The sequence below is a fragment of the Ailuropoda melanoleuca genome, chromosome 9 (genome assembly GCF_002007445.2).
Source record: "Ailuropoda melanoleuca isolate Jingjing chromosome 9, ASM200744v2, whole genome shotgun sequence".
Classification (NCBI taxonomy): Eukaryota; Metazoa; Chordata; class Mammalia; order Carnivora; family Ursidae; genus Ailuropoda; species Ailuropoda melanoleuca.
This window is the reverse complement of record NC_048226.1, coordinates 43,280,454-43,297,126: the sequence shown is the minus strand read 5'-3', so window position 1 is coordinate 43,297,126 and position 16,673 is coordinate 43,280,454. Positions and strand designations below refer to the sequence as shown.

Genomic DNA, 16,673 nt, shown 5'->3' with positions numbered 1-16,673 from the left:
TTTCTACTCTAGCTAATTGAATAATGCTGCTGTAAACATTCATGTACAAGTTTTTGTTTGAACACCTGTTTTTGCTCTCTCAGGTATGTACCTAGGAATGGAATGGCTAGGTCAAATGGTGATTGTATATTTAAAATTTGCGGGGGAACTGCGAAACTCATTTCCAAAGTGTCTGCACCATTTTACACTCATTGGTTTTACATATGATACCCAGTTGTCCCCTGCAGCATTTGTTGAAAAGACTAACCTTTCTCTGTTGAGTGGTCCTGATACCCTTGTTGAAAATCAGTTAATCAAGTGCTCACAGGGCAAAATAAATAACTTGTTTTCAGTGGGGAGAGGAAATCAGTTGATCAAAAAGTAGGAATTTATTTTTGGACTCTCAATTCTGTTATTCTACATGCCTATTCTTACGCCAGTACCACAGTGTCTTGATGACTGTTGCTTTCAAGTTTGTTTTGAAATCAGGAAATGTGGGCCCTCCATTTTGTTCTTTTTCATGCTTTGGTTATTCTGGGTCCTTTGCACTTCCGTATGAATTTTAGGATCAGCTTGTCAATTTCTCAAAAGCCAGCTGGGCTTTTGATATGGATTACTTGGAATCTGTCGATGTCCTTGAAATATATGAACATGGATGTCCTTCCATTTATTTGGGTCTTCTTTCATTTCCTTTAGTTAAATTTTGTAGTTATCAGTCTATAAATCTTGCACTTTTTTTTATTCCTAAGTATTTTATTCTTTTTGATGACATTATAAATAGAATTGTCTTAATTTCATTTTTGGATTGTATATTACCAGTATATAGAAATACAATTGATTTTTTCCATATTGATCTTTTATCCTGCAACATCGCTGAACTTTTTAGGATTATTATCTAGTAGTGGGTCTTTTATGTGGATTCCTCTGCATTTTTAGTATGCAGGACCATGTCATATGCAAATGGAAATAGTTTTACTTCTTCCTGTCTAATCTGGGTGATTTTTATTTCATTTTCTTACCAAATTGCCCTGGCTAGAACCTCCAAAACAATGTTGAGTAGAAGTGGTGAGAGCAGACATGCTCATCTTGTTCCTGATATTATCGGAAAAGTATCTAGTCCTCTACCATTTAAGTATGATGTTACCTGTGGGTGTTCCTAAATGCCTTTAACAGCTTGAGGAAGTTCCCTTCTATTTCTAGTTCATTACTATTTTTATCATGAAAGGACTTAGATTTTGTGACTTGCCCTTTCTGCGTCTACTGAGATCATCAAATGGTTTTTGTCTTTCATTTTATTGATATCATGTGTTACTGTTAATTGATTTTTGAATGTTCAACAATGCCTTTCTGGGATAAATCTCATTTGGTCACAGTATATAATCCTCTTTAGATGTTGTTTGATTTGACTTGCTAGTATTTTATTGAGCATTTTTATATCTATATTCATAAAGGATATTGATGTGTATTTTTTTATAATGTATATATTTTCAAATGTAAGACCAGTCGTGTATTTCTGGCATAAATTCAAGATGATGATAATGTATCACTTACAGTAGATTGCTGTCTTCAGTAGTTTGTCAGAATTTTTGCACCCGGGTTCATATACAAGATTGGCCTCTGATTAGCCTGGTTTTGTTTTTGTAATGTAATCAGATCTTGGTGTCAGGGTTATGGTGGCTTTATAAATAAAAGTATTGGGCAGTTTTATCCTTTGTGTGATATCAGCATTATTTCTTACTTGAATGTTTGGAAGAATCCAACAGTGAAGCCACCTAATCTACAGTCTTCTCTAGGGGAGGATATTTACCTATAGATTTACATTCTTTAATAGATAGTAGGATTATTCAGATTTTATTCCTTATTGTCTCTTTTGGAAAGTTGTGTTTTTCAAGGAATTTTTTCATTTCATCTAACTTTGCAAGTGTTTTGGTAAAATTACTCGTCATATCCTCTTATTAATTTGTGTAGAATAGTGGTATTTTTTATTTCTTATGTGAGAAATTTATGCCCTTCTCTCTTTTTTTTTCCATCAGCCAAGAACTAACATTTGTGGCCTTTTTTGTTGATTTTCTTAGTCATATCATTGATTTCTGTTCCTATTTCCCTTTCTTTGGGCTTGATTTGCTGTTTTGTTATTTGTGGTTTACCTTCTTGAGATGGATCTTTACATCATTGATTTTCTGTCCATCTTGTGAATTACTTGCAATTAAAGGCAGACTTTCCCTTTCAGCAATGCTTTAATTGAATTTCACAAATTTTGATAAGTCTTTTTCATTATCATTCACTTCAAGATATAATTCCAGTCTGATTTCTTCTTTGACCCATGGGTCATTTATTAATGCATTGTTTAATTTACAACTGTTTGGGCATCTTTTGGTGTCCTTTTTGTTACTGATTTCTAGCTTAGTTCCATTATGGCTAAAGAACATATTCTGAATGATTTCAGTTCTTTGGAATTTGTTGAGACTTTCATTATGGCTCAGCACTTGTTCAGTTTTGGTAAATGTTCCATTTAGACTTCAAAGAATGTGTTTTCTGAATTTCTTAGATATTATGTTATGTATCAGGTCAGATTTGTTAGTTGTATTGTTCAGTCTTTTATATCTTTACTAATTTGGTAGAAGGAGATCTGTTAGTTCAGTCAGTTATTGCAGGAGATACTGACCGCTCTTCCTTGTAGCTTATCAGTTTTTGCTTTAAATATTTTGAAGATGTAGGATAGGTAAATCAAAATTTAGGGTTGTTATAAATTCCTGTTAAATTTGTGCTTTCCTCTTATTGAATTGTCCGTCTTCATCTCTAGTAAATGTGTGAATTTACTGTAGCTACACCAACTTTCTTTTGGTAAAATGTTATGGTGTATCTTTTTCTATATTTTTCTACTTTAAACCTTTCTTTGTTTTTAAATATGAATTGCATCTTATGTCAACAGCATATAATTGGATGTAAGTGTCTGATAATTATTGTCTTTGTTTTCAGGAATTATACTATGATGTGCCTGGGTTTGATTTTCTTTGTATTTATCCTGTTCTCTGTCATACAGAGCTTCCTGAATCTTGGCTTGGCTTCTTTTATCGTTTTTGGAAAATTCTTGACCATAATTTCTTCAAATATTCTTCTTCCCCATTCTCTCTCTCCCGTCCTTCTGGGACTCCTTTTTACCCTGTCCATGCTTTCTGCAATTTTCATCCCTTTTCTTTCTGAGTTTCAATCCAAGTATTTTTGCTGGTTCACTGATTTCGTCTATGGTGCCTAATCTATTAAATTCATTTATTAAGTCTATATTTTCCGTTACTGTATTTTCCAGTTCTAGGATTAAAGATTTTAGTTCTCATGAAATTCTCCATCTTTTCATTTATTTTTATTACTCATTGTTCTTTTCATGTCCCTGTCTGATAACACCAGATGTGGGTCACCTGAGGATCTTTTTCTTTTCTTTTCTCGTCTCTGCTCTTTTCTTTTTTCTTTTTTTTTTCAGCAGTAAACACATTTATGACATGAGTTGAAGATAGGAGGGAGGAGGATTTATTTGCTTTCTGGACCATGATTTTCCTCAAATAGAACTCCAGCTTCTTGCCTGCTAGCGTGTAGCCATCTGCTCAGCCACGCTGGCCTGGTCTTCAAGCGATGCGCCCAAGAAGCCTGCCCTGATGGAGCTGCCCCTCTAAGAAGATGCTAATTTGGGCTGGCTTTTTCCTTTCATTTTATTTCTTCTGAATTTTCTTTGATTCTTTTTTTATAAAATCTCTTCTTCCTTAGGAGTCAACTTAGTCCCCTCCTTGCAGCCCAGAGGTAGTACATAGTGGGACTCATACCATTGTCAGGATGATGTGCTGTCAGTGAGCACGGTTCTGTTCCTCACCAGGGTCTTGGTGTGGACTACTAATTCATTATTGGATGCTTTGTAGACATCAGTAATTCCTGTTTGGTGCTTCCAACACTCAGAGCCCCAGAAGAAGTTCTCCACATCCAGCCTCAAGGCAGGGTGCTTCTTATTGCCTCCCCAGATTGCGACTTTGGGTGGGGGGCAGGGCATCCCAGCTCCTACTTCTTCTTGTGGAAGGGCTTTCTCTTGCCCCTGGTTTTGCAGGACTTGTATCAGTTGTCCCAACAGACGCCCAGAACTTGGTGCTGGCTGAAAAGAATGAAAATCTATTCCTGATGTATTTTTCTTTCCTAGTTTTCCGTCATTTGGTCTTGTTTTCCGGATGCCTGGTAATTTTTAATTGAATACTGGACTTTTATGTAAAAATATGTGTAGGTTCTAGACGAGTTTATAGAGGCTCTGGATTTAATATGGGTGGATCATTCTATCCTGTCAAAGCTGATCTGTTTCCAGTTTGCCCTCATTCCTAGAACATCAACCATTTGTACAGTCTGTCTTCTCTGACAGAATCTGGATTCAAATTTTTTTCGTCCTGTCATTATGAGACTAACCAGTTCTCTGTTTAGCTTTGTACTTGCATAGGAATTTCTTTCTGCTTGATTTCTCTGAGTCTCGTTTTGTGCGTGCACATTCAGTAATTGGCAAATACCGTATGGGAGAAATACACAGAGCAGCCTTGGGGTTTTTTTTCCCTTCAAACAGCCATTTTTGTATTCCAACATTTATGGATATTTTTGGAGGGAGGGTTAGGCTAACAATAGTTATAGATCGATAGATATCTCCATCATAACTTGAAGAAGGCAGCCATAGTACACTCCTGAACATAAGAGTTATCCTAAACACTGACTTTATGTCTTAAAAGGAAACATCCCAAGAACTTTGTTTACAGACAAATGTGAAAACGTTCTTTATTGCTACCAAAAGTACTGCTCTTAAGACGACTATTTTAAAATCCTTGTTATTGTTTTTTAGAGTTTTCTGTCTTCTCTCTCACACTTTTTTCTGCTTTCAAGAGTAATTGCTTTATTTTTTATTGAGATGCAATTGACAGTTACTCTTTTAAAAATTTGCTACTTTTAGGGGTGTCTGGGTGGTTCAGTTGGTTGGGTGTCTGACTCTTGGTTTCGGCTCAAGTCATGATCTCACTGTTGTGGGATCGAGCCCCACATCCAGCTCTGTGCTCAGTGTGGAGTCTGCTTCAGATTCCCTCTCCCTCTCACTCACACACACTCTCTCTCTCAAATAAATAAAATCTTTTAAAAATTTGCTACTTGTAGTTCATTGTGTTTAACATGTTATTGAGTTTTAGGATTGGTTAAATATTGGTAAAGATTTATTACTGCTAAATCAGTTTTACCTAAGGGCATACAGATATTTATTGGGTTTTTAAATTTTCTTTTCTGAAGATACTTTTATATATAAAGATGATATTATTTGCATTTCTTTATAAAAGAATACTGATTCTTTTGTCTTTTCAGAAAATGGTGTAAATGGAACAGTAACTTCAAATGGAGCAGACTCTCCCCGTAATAGAAAAGAGAAATCTTCATAATGAATTATAATCTTAATTGATTAATGTCCCCAAAGAAATCTGCTTTTTACTATATCTTTCAGCACTAGAGATTTTTTCTGTCCTTGAAAATACAGTTTGTGCTCTTTGATTCTTGCTATTGTACTGTTTCATGCATTTTTTTAAAGGGCATTTGAGGGAAAGATGATTACTATGACTGAGAAAAATATTTTAGCTTAGACTAAGCTACCTGCCTTCAAAATAGTTTAGGGACCACCACCATATTTTATTTTGTTTTTTATCTTTGAATGTTTTTCTAATGATTTGGAGAGAGAACTATTTACAAAAATTCTACATATCAGTGATAAAATTTCTTGCTCTCACCAATTTTTTATATTAGCAAGGTGGCCTCTTCCAGCAAGGTCATATTTTTTAAGTTATCTTTCAGGGTAAAATGGAAATACTATAAAGTTGGAGGTCAAACTTTAATATGTTCTCAGTGTTCTCTAATTTTTAGGAATTTTTGTAGTCTTTACACCTGGGAAAAAAGATTTGTAAATTCACTAAAATAATTGTGTGCTTTATTTTATAGGTAATGGTTGTTAGTGTTACATCCCCATTAAAAAAAACAACAACAACAACATACTGTTGGTTACGATGTGTGAAGATTTAGTGCCATATAGATTGAATCAAAATATATGAACATAAAAGTACCTGTGAAGTAAAATCTTTCTTGTGCATTTTCAACACTTGTAAACTGGAAATCAGAAAATTAAATATTTACTATAAAGAAGCAAATCTGACTATAGCCCTTTTTGATGTTTATTAATAATGATTCTTAATGGGGCTTGTTATAATATGGTCAATATGCACAGCATCTTAGAAAAATATTGTTTAACTTGCAAACCCTTTTTGAAAATAATGCCTACTTGATTTATATCTATAAAAAAGAATGTTGGGTAATTATATTTGGAAAACCTTTACTGCACTAATCTTAAATTGAAAATTCAGTTGGATAAATAGTCTTACAAAAGACAGTGCTTTATGTTGCACCTCTAGCTTTGGTCCCATCTTTAATTGAGAAGCATTTACCTGTATAAAACATATTTTTGGATAAATATATATATATATATATATTTGTATCTCTACAGAAAGGCTCTAAAAAACATTTGAGTAAAACATTTGGTTCCCTTTTCTATAATTATCCTTAAAAATTCTTACAGCTGTATTTGGTTTTTTGTTGTTTTCACAGTACCTGTACTGCTCCTTTTGGTGTTCACATCTTGTTCTCCATTTCTCACTTTTGTCACCAGCTCATGTTTGTGCCATTTTTAGTATAAAAGTTGCAGGCTTGTTAGGTCTGCAGTTTGGTAAGTTGCCACGCTGCTAGAAAGTTGTGCTTTCTTTTCCAGCTGTTTACTTACTTCCTGGAAAAAGTAGTAGCTCTCTGTAGCATCATGGAGTTTCAGTGGAACCAAATTTTTGCCATTAAAAGCTGGCATTATATGGAACTATACATTGAGAAATCAATCAAAATAAAATTTTTACTTTCACAAGCTGTATCCTGGACATTTTCTTTATTGTCAGCAAGTTTTTATGCTGTCTTAGGATATAATCTCATTAAAATGTGCCATGCTTAAAGAGTATACTCTTGATAGCCATTGAGAATAGCCTTTCCCAAAAAAGTGTTCTGCAAAAAACAAGGATTAGTTACATATAATTTATGAGAGCTACTGAGGAAAAAAATGGTTAATAACCAAATTCAGAGACTACTGAGTTAAACTTAAAAGGTGTTTCTTTACTACAGGACTGTTCAGCCCTTTATAGGCAAATAAGCTTCCTGATCCACCAAGAATGTTTGCAATGGGGATATATAACATGCAGTGTTTCCCAACTCTGGGCTGTGGAAACTTCTTTCTATGGAATTACTTAACAGCATCGTCTTCTACACTGTACCATACCATAGGTCTAGGAAAAGGAAAGGAAAAAGCCCTGTGTATGTAGCTAAAACTTTACAGACACACATATATACACAAGTATAATTGTAAATTATATAAGCTCTAGATCCCCTCGCCCCAGATGCTCTCAGGAAAGTCTTTGCTGGCCTCCAGACCGTGCAGAGTGTGTCACTGTCACCCAGCCTTACGTCATCTTGGAAGCCTGATGGCAAGCATGTAGGACCATGACCCGGGACAGCTGTCTCATTCATTGAGTAACCTTGAACTAGTTGCTTTGCCATTTTGGGATTCAGTCTTTTGCCTCTGTAAAATGCCTTTTTGCTTGCATTTTAGAATATGGTTGTGGGTGGTCCAGGGGGACTATTCTGGAATGGAAATATTAAGTGCATTCTTCTAAAATTAAGTAATTCTGCACAGTCAAAATCAGAACTAATCCTGAAGCAAAGCTTGTATAGATGGAGAAATGGGAGAGAAATGTTGCACATTTTGTTAGCAATAGCCATTGACACCTTGTATCTGCAAGGTGTTTCCAAATGTTTTCACTGAAAACTAGTTCTGCCTATCTACATATGGACAACAATAAAAATTGTTCTTAAGAAGTGGTAGTTACATTGATCACCTGTTTGCGTTTTTTTCTCATAATTTTATTCAACGCATTGCTATTCATTTTTTTCTTAACTCTCTTATAAGCACCAAATTTTAATACCTAAGTTAATTTTTGGGAAAGAACCACCATCAAGAACTTCCCGCCAGAACAAAACAATGATGTTCATGCCTCCAAACAACCAAATTTGAAGTCTACCAAAACAAAAACAAAAAGCCCACACACACAAAAAGGAACAAAAATCACATTCTAGGGTTTCCGTGCATTTAGCAGCCTTTGCTTGTGCTTGCCTAATCATCCTTCAGCTGACTTTTTTAAAAAAGTAACACCCTTCCTCATCAAAATATACTTTTCCACTTGCTTTTTTAAAATTAAAAATAATAATTAAAGAAAACTTGAATTCACAACTGCCTGACTCATTTCCCTGTCATGTACAGCATATGAAGGTCAGGAGGGCTCTTTGCAGCACATGATTAGGGTATACTGGTCTTCAACGTTCAGCTTTCTTGCAAACTGTAAAATACCCACAATTCCAAGTGTGATGGAAGAGACGACCTCTGAGAATCCCACAGGACAATACAGGCGCCCAAGCTGTTGATGGAGTAACAGGGCTTCCATCAAATTGACACGGTTTACCCTGTGTAACATATTTCCCATCCTGTTTCAGTACTTTTACTGAGAGGTCAAGAATCAGTCTGAGAAAGTCCCTTGTGGAATCTTCTGGAAACGTAGAGATTGGAACTGCTGTCAAATCATTAATCACATAATCAAACTCTCTCCCTTCTTTGGCGTATCTCTTCAGCACTGGAATAGTCCTCTATTGGAACCTGAGAGCAGTCTCCTTTAAGATTGTCTCCGGCGTCGCCACATGTTTTTCACATGTATTTCTTAACATCCACCGACCACCATTTGGTCAGTCTCTACCGTAGTGACCATCTTTGGTTTCCGTTTGACAATTTCACATAATATGCCCCCATCTCCACCCCCTAGAATCAGTGCATCTTTGCCGCTGTGGTCTTCTTCCACTGCCTACGAGGGCCTGGGTATATCCAAATCACTCTGCCAGATTAACATCCCCACCAAAAATGAGAATATTTCCAAATTGAGTATAAAATTTTAATGTTCTGATAAGGTGAATCTTCATCATATATCATTTCGTCTATGTCATACTCAACCAGGCAACCATGAGCAGTGAGCCAGTATCTGTCCATGGCCACTCCTCAAACTAGGGCGGGTAATCGCTTCCCCCACCCAATGCTGTCCTCAATTCTTTCATTCTTTCTTCTACTTTGTTCAAAAGACTGCCGATTTCTTGGCCTTGTGAATCACCATCATAACTCTGAAGGTCCAACACCACCAATTCATGTGGGTAAATTCTCAACCTGGCAAAGCTGCCATTTTTGTTTATGTAGGTAGCTAAATAACCATGGCCTTGCCAGCTGCATGGCCTTGCTCCTGGAAAATGGACTGGAGGCCTTTTACACTGGTCTCGCATCAGCTTTGCTGCAGAGCATGAAGTGGAGTGTGCTGTGCTGTGCTGCTGCCATAGTGAGGCCAGGCCCTGTGCCGTGCCAGGGGGGTGGCCACGGGAGACCGGGAGGCAGCGGGACCTGCCGGGCTGCAGCCAGTGGGGCGTGCCCACCTGCGAACATTTTTAAAGGAGTGGCTTCAAAAGTAATCCTGGGGGAAATTCTAGAGCAATTCTTAAAAAGATGGTTCTCTCTAAAGATCACCCTTGTTTTGATAGGTGACTCAGTTAAGAGTCATCTACTATAAAAGTTTCAACACAAGACAGGTTTGGGAATTTCAAAGCAGACACTAACAAGTGTTAGTTGGGAAAATGAAAGACTAGTAACCCAGGTCATGAAGAGAGTGAATGGGGTTGGGTTAAGTCTCTAGGTGCTTTAGAAACCCTGGGTATACAGCTCAATCCACTAGGATGAAATGAGGCAAGAAGACAAGTTCATAATAATAGTGCTTTGTTAATCTGGTTACTGAGCACTTTTTTAAACCTGTTAGCCATCTACAGACAGCAACACACCTCCATGGCTTTACTCTATCTTGTGAAGACAGCAGAGAGCCTCGTACTTAGAAAGACAGACTAGTCCTGGGTTTAAGCATGACTTGCTTTACAAAAAGCTCTACTAGGTATCTACGTGCCACATGTTAACCAGCTTTATTCAATACCATTCACGAAAAGGCTAAGCCAATTTGTCTAGCCTAACTTTTTAATGAAAATACTGTGTGTGTTTAAGGCTGAAATCAAACATTTGGGTGTCCTGAAAGCAAGCAAATCAGAAAAAAAAATTAAGAGGTTTGGGTCCACCACATAGTCTAAATCATGATTATTAGTAACTTTGAGGGCAAGTGAGCCAAAGAAAAAAAACGTATTCTTTTTCGAAGATTCAAACTTCAACCAATTCAAGTGATAACCTTGTTGATTTCAGTTAACATTAACAGGCACATCATAGTAAGACTAGCAGACCAGAGTCCAAATCTTGACTCCTCTGCTGATAATTCTGTGTGATCTAATCTCTATGCCTCAGTTTCCTGAGATACATAATAGCACCTACCCCACAAGGTAGCTCTGTAAATAAGGTAGTGCACATAGATTGTGCATAGCTCCACGCTTCATGCTCTCTGTTAGCGCCAGCTCATAAGGTTGTGACAAACACAACAAAGGAATGGCTAATAGTATTAAGTCATCTTAGTTGTTACTACTTCTCCATATATGACCCATTATACCCATTTCGAGCACTCATGCTCTCTAATGCAAGTACAGTGTCCCGTGGTTATTGCCTTGAGTAAGCAAGCCAATGAAGTTACATGAAATGTTCAAGCCAACATTACAGGCATTTGATCATTGCAAGAGGATAAGCACCCTTACCCAGCACAAAAGTTCATAAATCGAACATCAAAGTCTGTACTGAATCATTTACACTTAGGTGATCTAATAATTATAAAAGCAGCAAATAGCATGTATAGTTTCTAAAGAATGATTTTTTTTTAAATCACATCCCTAGGGTTTATGATACCATAGTTTCATTTAGATGGTGTATACAACTTCTAGAGAATTTTTAGTTGCTTGGAGTTCCCCTACCTTCTGATGGGAAGAATCAAACTCCATCAGATGAATGAGAATATTTACCTGGGATAAGAAAAGAGTGTATTACAAGCAGTGTTTATCAATATACTTAAACTAATCTTATAAAATGTCCTACAAATTATAATTCTGCAAGTGGACCGGAAAGACTGGCTGTCCCAGTGTGTGGGGGGTATACACAAAAGTGTGGCTAATGCATGAAATGGACTAAAATCTGTAGACTAAGTTCCTTACTCTGTTTTCTACTTGCTGATTGACTTCTGGACTAATACTTTTTTCTTTCATCAAATACGAGAAACTATAATAAAGCTTTTTTGTGAGAATGATTAGAGAATAACTTTTTAAAAGTGATTTCACCAGACTAATTTAGGTTAGTAGTGACCTGACCTGATTAGAGTGGCCCTGACCAATGAGAGTGGTCCTTTTCTCTTTCTTGCTGATTTCATTCACAACAAACAAACAGAACACTAAGATGCTGGTCATTTGTTACTTAGATCTGAAAGGTTCTATACTATATGTAAGTATATGAAGAATGAAAAATTAAGTGTGGTTTTTAAAAAGTTGAAATTCCATGGCTAAAATTAACAACACAGGAAACAACAGGTGTTGGCAAGGATGTGGAGAAAGGGGAGCCCTCTTGCACTGTTGGTGGGAATGCAAACTGGTGCAGCCACTCTGGAAAACAGTATGGAGGTCCCTCAAAAAGTTAAAAATAGAAGTACCCTATGACCCAGCAATTGCACGACTAGATATTTACCCAAAAGAGACAAAAATACTGATTTGAAGGGATGTATGCACCCTGATGTTTATAACCCAGCATTATCAACAATAGCCAAACTATAGAAAGAGCCCAAATGTCCATTGACTGATGAATGGATAAAGAAGATGTGGTATATATGCACAATGGAATATGACTCACCCATCAAAAAGAATGAAATCTTGTCATTTGCAACAACATGGATGGATCTAGAGGGTATGATGCTAAGTGAAATAAGTCCATCAGAGAAAGACAAATACCATATGATTTCACTTACATGTGGAATTTAAGAACAATACAGATGAACATTTGGGAAGGTGGAAAAAAGAGAAGGAGAGAGAGGGAAACAAGCCATAAGAGACTCTTAATGATAGAGAAGGAACTGAGGGTTTATGGAGGGAGGTGGGTGGAGGCCAGGCTAAATGGGTGATGGGTATTAAAGAGGACACTTGTCGTGATGAGCCCTGGGTGTTATATGTAAGTGATGAATCCCTGAATTCTACTCCTGAAACCAATATTGCACTTTACGTTAACTAGAATTTAAATAAAAATCTAAGGGAAAAAAAGGTAAATACCATTCTGTAGGATTAAGGTCTAGAAGACTACCAAGAATGTTAGAAGACTGGTAAGATACCTAAATCCTAATACACACGGGAAGCTTTGAAAAATTCAAAAGAAAATAAGCAAGGCTTGGGGCATCTAGGTGGCTCAGTAGGTTGAGTGACCGGTTTGGCTCAGGTTCATGATCTCAGGGTTGTGGGATCAAACCCCACCTCAGGCTCCTTGCTCAGGGTGAAGTCTGCTGGAGACTCTTGACCTCTGTCCCTCTTCCTCTCCCCACCCTCCACACATACACTTGCTCACTCTCTCTCAAATAAATAAATAAATCTTAAAAAAAAAAAATAAAACAGAAAAGAAGCAAAGACTTGGTTCAACTTTATCTTCAAAAAGAACTTACATGACTGCACTCAGGAGTACAAAGCCCTGGTTCACACCTAGAAGTCACCTCTCTGTGGATACTATGATACGGTGGGTCAATTCTGCCTCAGTGCAGAGACAATGGTCCCCCGGAATAAGACGGAGCTCGGGAGATAGCCATTTAGCAAAAAGAATTCTCTTTCTGCAGAGAAATACTCCACAGTGACTCTCATCGAAATTTCTGGAGCCCATCTCTAAACACTGGCCATGATATGGAGAGCTCAGGCTCATCTCCTGTATTCCTCTATTATAGAACATCTCAATTTTGTATGGCCGGTGGATTTTTTTTTTTTTTAATGAACACTGAAACAATGAAGAATTTAGAAAGCAAAGCCATCTGGTGGGCTGCAGCTTCAGGTTTAAGTAATCACTGCTTTCCTTGTTTTACTGTATTTTGATGAGAGCCAACATTCTAATTACAGTCCGGCATCTCTTGCTGGGGAGGCGGTGCCAATCACACCCCATTATATATTGATGCGAAGTAAGTGGCCGTTAGGGCTGCTGCAATCACCACCCTAATTTTCCGCTCACGCTCCAGCCACGTCAGCTCTCTCGTCTCCAGAGGTAAGAGCAGCTGTACTCTCTGTACTCATTAACCCAGCCGCCCTTGACATTTGTTCTTTTTAAAAAACCTCATGTCGCAAATTCTCTACTAAAGGCAAGACTTTCAGCCCGTGATTTTTATCCCCCCCCCCCGCACTGATTATTTCAGCTGTTTTTCAGGATCTGCCTTTGCATCTAAAATAGTACTCTTGCATGTCACACATGGAGGTTCAAAATTCCAAACAGAAGACCTGCATGTGACTGTGATTTGATGCGATAGAATGGCCCAGGGCGGGCACCGAGGGGAGTGTCAGTCCTGAGAGCTTCACTCCCTGATCTGAATCTGGCTTTAAAAGCGTTAGAAATTTGCTTCTTCTTGGTATTACCAATTGCCTAAAGGCCTGACGCGACCGGTTATGTAGAATATTTTACCCTTAGTGATTCTCATTTCAGAGAAGCTTCATTGTGATGGGTTCCTACCCTGCTCTGACCCTCCTTTAGCTCTGCAAATGTCTGTTCTTGAGAGGATAGCTTATATTAATTACACTGTGTCTTCATCGTTCCCTGTGTGCAGCAGGGCTCCAGTGGCTAGCGTCTTGCATCTGAAATGCAAGAAATGGGGAAAAGATATTTGCATTTTTATATCCTCATATAGCAAAGGATCTGCCTCGCCTACCTCAGTCCCCAAAACACCCTCCCACAGCTCATTATTTATCCTCCACAATCTTCTTTTTTTTTACATAAGGTATAATGATATTGTACTTTATTGATTCTAAAATGTACTCCCCCCATACTTTGGCATCTCTGGATTAAGAGTGGGGTTTTTCAATCAATGGCATGTCACAGTTTCAGCATTTTTCTTAGTGTACACAAAATAAGGTTTTTAAAAATCTGGTGAATCCTTTGATTGTATGAAATTCAGTAAAAATTGGTAGCGTTTACTGAAGTCTCACCACATCCCAATTATTATTTTAAGTGTTCCCCCACCTCATTTTTGACCCTCCACAGAAACCCTATGAATAGGGACCACTCTTAGCCCGTTTAACAGAAACTGAATCTCAGAAAGATGAAGGGACAAAGCCAGGCTTTGAACACAGGTCTGTTTGATCGAATGCCTGTTCTTCACTATGTCCCATCACACATCTTCTCCCCAGCCAAGCCTGCCCTTGGAAGAGGGTCATTTGATTTGATCTTCAGTGTTCTTCCTTCTAAGGAGTTTTGCAAAGATGAAGTTCTTAGTATAGTATATTAATCATGTAAAGTAAAATAGCTTAGGAAGTATTTTAATTTATTCAATAACACTAATAGGCTTTTTTCTGGATATTACGGAGATACAAAAATTCCTAGAACACAGTCCCTACCTTCAAGGGCTCAGTGTGAAAGGCAGACATTCCAGACAATAATAGCAACCATGGAGAAAGTTCTAGAGCAGGGACAAATACCAGGGATCTCCAGTATAAGCTACCTCAGGTATAAGGATGAACTTGAACCAGACTGTCTGGTTGCTGAGAGAAGTCTCCCCTGAGGAACTGACCTTGAGGTTGAGTTTTGAATCATGAGAATTTACTTCAGGCTTCATGTACAATGTCAGAATATGAATGAATGAGTGAGCGAATGAATTGATCAATCACTGAAAAAAGGAATCAACCATGGCTTGGAAGAGACTGAGCCCACAACTTGGGGACATAGATGTGTCAAGAGTAATCAATGAAAGACAAACCCTTGAGGGAGTCTGAGGGGGAATGGGAAGAGGTGAAGAGATTCTAGAGGTTGTGGAAACCAAGCGAAGGGGCTTCAAGGAGGAAGTGCTCAGCAGTGTCCGAAGTTGCAAAGAAGATAAAATAAAGACTGAAAAGAGTTGGTCAGATTGTTTCCTCGGAAGTGTTGGTGTCGTCAGAGAAGAGCAACAGGGTGGTACCAGGTTCCCTCTGCCTCATTTTCACTTAGGGACCTAAGGCCTAAAAGGATCTGGTGGGATCCTTGTGAGGCCTCAACTCCCACATGGACAGCAGGTGCTGGATGCCTCCCAGCTTGGGGGAAGAGGTTGGGAGGCAGTTTTGCAGGCACAGACCACCACCCCACCCCAGCCTGCAGAAGATCCAATTGGAAAAGTGCGGGTGAGGACGGCGGGGATGCCGGCATATTGCCCCCAGCCCTCCCCTCACTGGGCGCTGTGTGCAGGCATTCCGGGACCACTGTGCATGGGACCCCAGGGCTGCTCCTCCAACCGAGGAACCAAAGTTGGGCAAACATTTGCAGCTTTTTCTCAGGCCCCTGCTTTCAGCTTTAACTACTAATATGTCAGCTCTCGTGACAGCAAGTGACTTTTTTTTTAAGATTTTATTTCTTTATTTGAGAGCGAGAGCACGAGTATGGAGGGTGGGGAGAGGGAGAGGGAGAAGCAGACTCCCCGCTGAGCAGGGAGCCCTACGTGGTGCTCGATCCCAGGACCCTGAGATCATGACCTGAGCTGGAAACAGACGCTTAACCGACGGAGCCACCCAGGCACACTGCAAGTGACTTTTTATGACCCACAACTGACTTTACAAGCTACAGGACCTGACTAAGTTCATCTCTAGTGTCAGGAAGAAAAGGAGCTCACAGAGTGGGTTTGAAGGGACAATGAAACAGATAAAATTAATTCTCTTTATGATTCCACCCTATCAAACCCAATTCACTGAATGAAAAGATTATGAGCAAAAATCAGGAAAGAAAAGAAAAGATGGCACGTAGCGTGGTTGTTGTGGCCGGACTGTCACTAAACAGTGATTGGGACCCGAGTTACAAGCATTATGCCAATACCAACAGATGCGGGGAAGGGACAACCCGGGCATGATTCCCTCCCTCACCAGGCTTAAAGTGTCAAAACAAGTAACTGAATACAAAAATACAAAGAGAATTATAAGCACTAGAAAGAGAGAAATTCCTCTACCTCTAAAGAGAGCACGCGGGGGAGAGGAAGAAAGGCCTCTCTGAGAAAACCAGTGCTGAACTGAGAAGCCCAGGATGGATACAACTGAGGCAGGGGGTGAGGGAGGCCCACCCAGGATACACGTGCCATTGGGTGGGGGAGGCAGGAAGGGCAGGGCCCCCAGGACATGGTGCCAGGCCTGGGGACTCCGGCTCCTGGGCTCCTTCCTTGGTGCCAGGGTATCTCCCTAATCTTTCCATGGAGAATCGTGGCCTGAAGCTGTGTATACTGTGCCAGGTCTAGTGACGGAGTATGTTCTTTTTTTCTCCACAAGTCTTTCTCCTGTGAAGACATTGGTGAGAGCAACATTTCCTGGGATGCTCATTCAGCGATAATTTGTAAATCTGATAGGTAACGTGCTCGCATATTTTCCAGTGCATATAC

The 16,673-nt window shown here is 38.8% G+C and overlaps 1 protein-coding gene and 2 pseudogenes across 2 annotated transcripts in view; 1 reads left to right on the top strand and 2 right to left on the bottom strand.

Moving 5' to 3' along the window:
• Window positions 1-6,931, top strand: part of TRAM1 (translocation associated membrane protein 1) — a 33,315-nt gene extending 26,384 nt beyond the window's left edge. For both annotated transcript variants that reach the window (XM_034668165.1, XM_002918506.4), the window contains exon 11: window positions 5,344-6,931. In XM_034668165.1, the coding sequence (XP_034524056.1) occupies window positions 5,344-5,417 (74 nt within the window). In that variant the 3' untranslated portion in view covers window positions 5,418-6,931. The remainder of the gene's footprint in view (window positions 1-5,343) is intronic.
• LOC109489512 lies at window positions 556-5,147 on the bottom strand (annotated as a pseudogene).
• Window positions 6,932-8,434: 1,503 nt separating the features above from the next.
• On the bottom strand, window positions 8,435-9,484 carry LOC100470091 (annotated as a pseudogene).
• Between the last annotated feature and the right edge of the window lie 7,189 nt (window positions 9,485-16,673).